Here is a 6,518-nt window from a genome sequence, read left to right as displayed (position 1 = left end):
TGTTATTCGGATCATTCAGTTTTTATCCGTCGCCAAGGTTCCTAGCTGGTGGTACTTGTGGTGTATGTTGATGACATTATCATATCTGGTAATGATGAGTCTAGCATTGCAGATGTCAAATCCTATCTACACAAGTAGTTTCAGATGAAGGATCTGAGTCACCTTAGTTATTTTCTTGGCATTGAAGTCCTCCGGAGTAAAAAGGGTATCAGTCTATCACAACAAAAGTATGTGTTAGACCTAGTATCTGATACTAACATGTTAGCTTCTAAACCAGTCGATACTCCCATGGATCCTCATCAGAAGTTTGGCAAAGATGATGGGGATAACTTTGATAACATACACCAATATAGAAGACTTGTTGGGAAGCTTATTTATTTGTCTGTCACTCGCCCTGACATTTCCTTTGCTGTTGGAGTAGTTAGCCAGTTTATGCATGCTCCAAAGCAAATACATTGGGAGGCAGCCTGTCGCATCTTGAGGTATTTAAAGGGTGCTGCAGGGAAAGTCTTATTTATCGGCCACGTAACAGTGTTGATCTTGTTGGATTTTCTGATGCTGATTGGGCTGGTTCTAACAGTGACCGGCGTTCTACTACTAGATATTGTACTTTTGTTGGAGGAAATCTAATAACTTGGCGGAGTAAGAAGCAGGCTACTGTATCTAAGTCGAGTGCAGAAGTTGAATATAGAGCAATGGCTCATACCAATACCGAGTTAATGTGGCTTCGTAATCTCCTTCAGGAGATGGGTTTTTTAGTTTCTCCTATGAAGATGTTTTGTGATAATCAAACTGCTATCTACATAGCCAAGAATCCAGTGTTTCATGAACATACAAAGCACATTGAAGTGGATTGCCATTTTGTTAGAGATGCGGTTATGAAGAAGCTGATTACTACTCCATTTACTTCTTTTGCAAATCAATTGAATGATATATTTACAAAGCCATTGTTTGGACCTACCTTTCAAAACAATCTTAGTAAGTTGGGCTTGGGTGATTTGTATGCTCCAGGTTGAGGGGGAGTATTAAATATGTTAAATGTTGTATGAGGGTCCATGACTTAATGTATCATGGAGGTACCCATGGTACATTAAGTCACGGCTACAGCTAGCCAGTCCATAAAGTTAGAATAGGCCAACTATAGTCTTATTTTGTCCTTATTTACTTTCCTTATTTCAGTTATTAGGCTCTCACAACCTAGACTGCTCCATCTCTAGCAGGCTCTTCTCTCATCTTCCCTCTTCTTCATCTTCTTCTTCTTATCAGTTTTTTCCTTTTTATTTTATTACATATCCTAATTCCAAGCTCATATGAGAAGCCTCCATAATCAATAAGATGACAACTGAATAGTGAAACTGAAGCTGAAAGAACAAAAATTCAACATAAATAATGTCAAACATTTTTTTTTCCAGAAGGGGGGGAACCAATTGAGCTGCTTACAATTTCCCAAGGGTAGTATCAGCCACAAAAATATCCCACCTGTTTACAATTTCCCAAGGGTAGTGCCAGCCACAAAACTATCCTACCACATATAGCCTTTCAATAAACATGGACGGAGTTGAACTCCTAAGAGATTCAGAACCTAAATATCATACCAATTCATCAACTCAAACAAGATGAACCAGTTCATCAGGAAAAGGATGAATACAAATCCTTATAAGGACCAAGTATACAACGGCTGAGCAGAATAGGTCAACTTCGATTACTTTCAATTGTATGTCCATCTGCAAAACTGTCCTCACTCAAAACCTAAATAAGTTCTACTCTGCTTCTTCATGCATTGATCATGTTGAACTGGAATCTGGACAGCTGCTGTGGGATGGTGGAGATAACTGGTCCATATCTCTGCAAGAAAAAGAAATTGGGCATGTAAAAAGGAAGGTCGAAAATATATATTATGATTATGGTAAAAGCTTTTCTCGACAGACCAGCAGGTCTAGAGAGTTTCTCTAGACAGATACCAAGTTTTATAGGTGAGGTGGGAGGAAAAAAAGAAAACTGCTCACATATGTCTTGAGGTCACTAAACCTCTACAGTCCACACACTACTATTGACAATAGCAGTTTTGGTAATTCTATTCCCAAGTATATAATTAATGGGAAAGAGAACACAACCTGGTCGCGCATCGCATGCCGCCCCTGTGCCCTGACACAGGGGCACGCAAAATGACCGCCACACTCCTGGTTGCGCAACCCTGTGTCAGGGCATAGGGGCAGTGTGTTTAGCACGACCGGGTGGCATTCTCCCATAATTAATATTCTTCAGAGGGAAAAAAAAAAGATCTCTCTAGAGGCAGGACGAAGGGAAAAGGTTTGGAGCAACACTGCCTGAGGTTTAACATATCAGAAACATAAAAATCTACCAAGTTTATAATATGTCCATAACAGATACACTACAGTAGCAGATCAATATTTTATCAGCTCACAACAACACACATTCTTCTGTGAGAGCATTTGGTCACTTTATTATCTGATGCACTACAATCCATTATTTTTCTGGAGAAAATCCCAATATCATTTTCTTTATTGCAGATGAATATGTCAGTGTTAGTCTATTGATTCTTCTTAAAGCTACACCCAGTACGGGAACAACTAACAGATGATGACGAGAAAGGGCTATATTGTCATTTTACCTGAACATTATCATAGAGCTCAAACAGTGGGACAGCTAGTAGTTTCAAGTTTTTTGGAACTGCAAAGTACTCCCTCTCAGACAAGTGAACAAGGAAAAGCTTCTTACATTCCTGTATCACAAACCCTTCTAGACTCAGCCCAAATCCAAAAGATCACAACATGAGAAACGTTGCCATAATTTTTCAGGTTTGAACATCTCTTTACCTTTGGTTTGGTGATATGGGGAGGGCAGTAAGGGTACATTATGGTTTCAAAGTTTGGCCTCCACCAGACAGCGACACATTCCCCAATCTGCAACACAGTTGAACCAGTTTATAAAAAAAGACCTCCACTGCATAGTGGCAGTTTATTATTGTCTTTTTGAGCAACTTTGTCCATATGAATCCCAACTCTAACAAGATTCAAATTCCAGACTCCATCAAGAATCTAAAGTCAGGAGAAATAAGCTTGGTGATTAAAGAAATGATGGATTTGAATCCACAAAAAATTACGAAAAAATACCTGCCAATCTGGCTGAAGAGCTGTAGAATTGGCGGCAAGTTTGCTAGAGAGTTTCCGTTTCAAGCCCTCAATTTCTGCGGAGTTAATACATGAGCATCACTAGACAAAGGAGATACATAAACTCAAAACCAGAGAGAGAGTACTGTATTACCATTCTCTCCAGGCTTTAGACGCCCACCAGGAAGCTTGCAGAAGGTGTTTCCAATCTGCAGAAGCAGTATATGAGGATGGTTATGCTCCTGTACCTGATAGAAGTCAGCCAGGTACAACAAAGAAAGGAATTAAGTGTCTGTTTGCAATAAAGTAGCTCAAAATCTGATAATTCTGTCCATCTCCAAGGAATCACAAAATTTAATTGCAAGCAGAACTATACAAGAAAGAAGTGGCATAAGTGAACTGGCATGCTCATTGACCTGATCAATATTTATTGGTAAGTGAACTTACCCAAAAAAAAAAACTTATTGGTAAGTGAAGGCTGGATAAAACACCTTTACCCTTCTGAGATAACAAATCTAGGAAATCCTTTTCCTATTCCCTCAAATAAGAAGCTTCAACAACATTTGCAAAAAGGTGGATGAAGAGAGAAAATCTAAGAGCAGTTTTCTCTTTCGTGTTCAATGATAAATGTGCAAGGTAAGTATCACACTAAGGTTCCCCCCTCCCCAGTCCACATTGCCACAATGTGATAGAAGCCAACAGCTGGAATTTGCCAAGTCATATGCAATGTGGCTTCATTTAGCCATCAATTTGCCATATAAAAATAATATTTATAGTAAACTCAAAACTGTACTAGTAATTGCAAGTTTACTCCCAAATTTGACAATATTATGACCTTCATTGCAATCTCAAAGTATTCACCCAAACCAATTTGCCCATTCTAATCCAAGCAATCATAAATACCTAAGCTTGAGTTCCTCAACCCTAACTAATTTTACAATAATATCTATAGCTTATCCTTCAGTGCCTGAATTTCAGGTTTTGACACCATCAACCCCTATGATATGTCTCAACATGGGCTTGGAGGATAGCTAGTCCCATTCTAATATGTTCCAAATACCTTTTACTCCAATAATGGCAGCAACTAACATAACCACAACATTAATACTATGTATTCATATAAACAAAGGAAACAAGGGAACCCTAAATTTTAAGTTCAACCTAACCTAAAAGACTACCAGTGCTTAGGAATACTTGGGCCTAGTCACAACTCATAGCGCAGAGCTTATTTCCAAATAAAACTTAAGCCTTCTAGGTAGCCAGACTATGAAACCAACTAGAGCTTTTATCTAAGAGAAATAGAAAGATAAATACACAATACCCCAGTGACAACAACTGGCCCTTCAAATTAAGTGCCCACAAGGGGAAAATTTGAATTAAGAACTAAATTTCTTTGGAAGAGGTCATTAGTATATGAGTTAATACAAGCAACGTTGATGAACTCAAATCAAAACAGAAAGTCCACTACAAATTAGTAGAAAGTAGTTGTTCATCCATTCCAAACCAGTTCATGCATTGTAACTTGGAAGAAAGTGATCGAGTTTTCAATGTATCATAATCAAACAAGCCTGCTTTGGATAGCTTTAAATAATAGCATTGACGAATTGGCTTATAACAACACATATAGTCAGCATTATTATGATGAAATTTCATAAAAGAAATACAAACATAACCAAATAAAAGGGGGACAGAAGAGAAACTCCAACTACGAAATGCACAACACAGTGCATAACTTTGGTAGGGATGGCACGTACTGACCAGTAGAATTGCTTCGACACTTGTCCGCATGCCTTCTTTCATGTAGCTGTTAAACCAGTAAGGAGTAAGACTAGTCAAGAAACTAATCGAAACACAATATCATAATACAAGTAATATTCACTGTCAGGTCAATTACACTGCAACGATTGTAACCGAAATTGATTAGGTCTAGTCCCAAAAACAATTCTTTCATATCCTTGTAAAATTACTATGAAATTGAAGATAAAACATTTAAGTCCTTAGCCAGCATACAGAAAAATTATCCGAATTTCTGCCAATAATGCTTATAAGAAAGCTTCCTCAAGCGCTAAAGTAGCGAGAGGCTTCAACGTAACATTGAGTATCCTCCGCAGCACCAGCCACACAGAAATTACCGACTTTAAACCCCCTAGGCAGAAGCAAATGGAGAAAACCACAGAGATGGCTACGGGCTTTAAGCAATTCTAAATTTTCAATTTTTTTTAACGTGAGTATTCAGTTTTCTTGGATATAATCTTGATTAGAACCTCAAACCACAAAATAAACCCCTAGGCAGAAGCAAATGGAGAAAGATAAAACCCTACAGAAGGAGATGGAATCTAGGGGTTCCAGTATAACGGCCACATAATTGCAGTAAAGGGTTCCCTAGGGTTTTTCACTTTCCTACTCTTCAAATCTTCTTTATTTTCATTTTAAAAAGTAGTAATAAATTTCCATATATTCAAGAAGCATGAATGCTTACTTGACTTTCATTCGCGCAAGACGATCTGCAACTGAAGTATCTTTCTCCATCTTTGGCTCCTTCGTTCCGAAAGTGTAGCTCGAGAGAGGGTATGTATTCACTATCGGCGTCGTACTCGAAACCATCTTTCTTGGTCTCCCTCTGTGCTGCTTCCTCTTCCAGTTCCAGAATCCAGAGTTCCACCTCGTGGTTCTAAGCTACGACTCAAAACCAACTTTTTCCATCAATTCGCCTTTCCACGAGAAAACTGCTAAGAAAGTTAGATTGTAAACCGACCAGAGTCCGTTAATTCGGTATCTTTCCTTTATTTTATCCTTTATAAAACGTTCAATTGGAATCTTTATCGTAGTAGTTCCTTGAATGCCTCAATCATCCGTTAAATGGATATTATGATCATATTTGTATATGTTGTAAGAATTGCTTAACACTTTAAATTCCTCTCAGCTTCTTTTTGTTTGTTTTTTTGGTGAAAATTCCTCTCAGCTTCAAACCAACAGAAAATTTTCCTTACCGTGGGTAGGGTATAAATTTAGCACGGAATAGAAAATCGAAAAATAAAATCAACCGTTTAAAATGAAATCGAAACAAATAAAAACAGTGGAGTGCGGAAGCCACACGCTGCCATCTTGGGGGTGGGGCGATCATTTCGCCCCCACTGTGTTTGGACATGCCTCCCATAGCGAACTTTTCCCTAATACAAAAAAGGGAAAATGAATGTTAACTAGTCACGTGGTTAGTGTGCCTCTTGCGCTTAGACACAAACCAATGTCTTTGTACGCGAAAGGGGCCATTCAGCATTTAGTGAAATAAAAAATCGCATATGAACCAATGTCTTTGTGCACAATTTCCATTGACTATCGTGCTGGCTCAAGAGCTGAACAACCGGTTAGTGTTCTCTTGCCAAAGAA

At 38.4% G+C, this 6,518-nt stretch overlaps 1 protein-coding gene across 2 annotated transcripts; it reads right to left on the bottom strand.

Annotated features, from left to right (window-relative positions):
* Positions 1-1,607: 1,607 nt before the first annotated feature.
* On the bottom strand, positions 1,608-5,795 carry LOC122664364 (pre-mRNA cleavage factor Im 25 kDa subunit 2). Of its 2 annotated transcripts, XM_043860142.1 has the most exons (7): positions 5,611-5,793; positions 4,890-4,935; positions 3,286-3,379; positions 3,135-3,208; positions 2,838-2,924; positions 2,633-2,743; positions 1,608-1,845 (listed from the first exon to the last, which is right to left on the bottom strand). In XM_043860142.1, the coding sequence occupies exons 1-7, from the start codon at positions 5,733-5,735 to the stop codon at positions 1,774-1,776; spliced, it is 609 nt and encodes a 202-aa protein (XP_043716077.1). In that variant the 5' UTR covers positions 5,736-5,793; the 3' UTR covers positions 1,608-1,773. The 2 variants fall into 2 exon arrangements, with proteins under 2 accessions (XP_043716077.1, XP_043716078.1); XM_043860143.1 differs by lacking the exon at positions 2,838-2,924 and having other exon boundaries at positions 5,611-5,795.
* Positions 5,796-6,518: the final 723 nt, after the last annotated feature.

The sequence above is a fragment of the Telopea speciosissima genome, chromosome 6, assembly GCF_018873765.1.
Source record: "Telopea speciosissima isolate NSW1024214 ecotype Mountain lineage chromosome 6, Tspe_v1, whole genome shotgun sequence".
Classification (NCBI taxonomy): domain Eukaryota; kingdom Viridiplantae; phylum Streptophyta; class Magnoliopsida; order Proteales; family Proteaceae; genus Telopea; species Telopea speciosissima.
This window is presented reverse-complemented; position numbering and strand designations above follow the sequence as displayed.

Bases quoted from the DNA above. Each gene is read 5' to 3' on its own strand.
- LOC122664364 (XM_043860142.1), bottom strand. From the start codon at position 5,735: ATGGTTTCGAGTACGACGCCGATAGTGAATACATACCCTCTCTCGAGC. The intron at 2,925-3,134 runs GTATTTTTTCGT...ACTGTGTTGCAG, and splicing joins CTCTTCAGCCAGATTGGCAG to ATTGGGGAATGTGTCGCTGT. The intron at 2,744-2,837 runs GTAAAGAGATGT...TTTGTGATACAG, and splicing joins CCCATATCACCAAACCAAAG to GAATGTAAGAAGCTTTTCCT.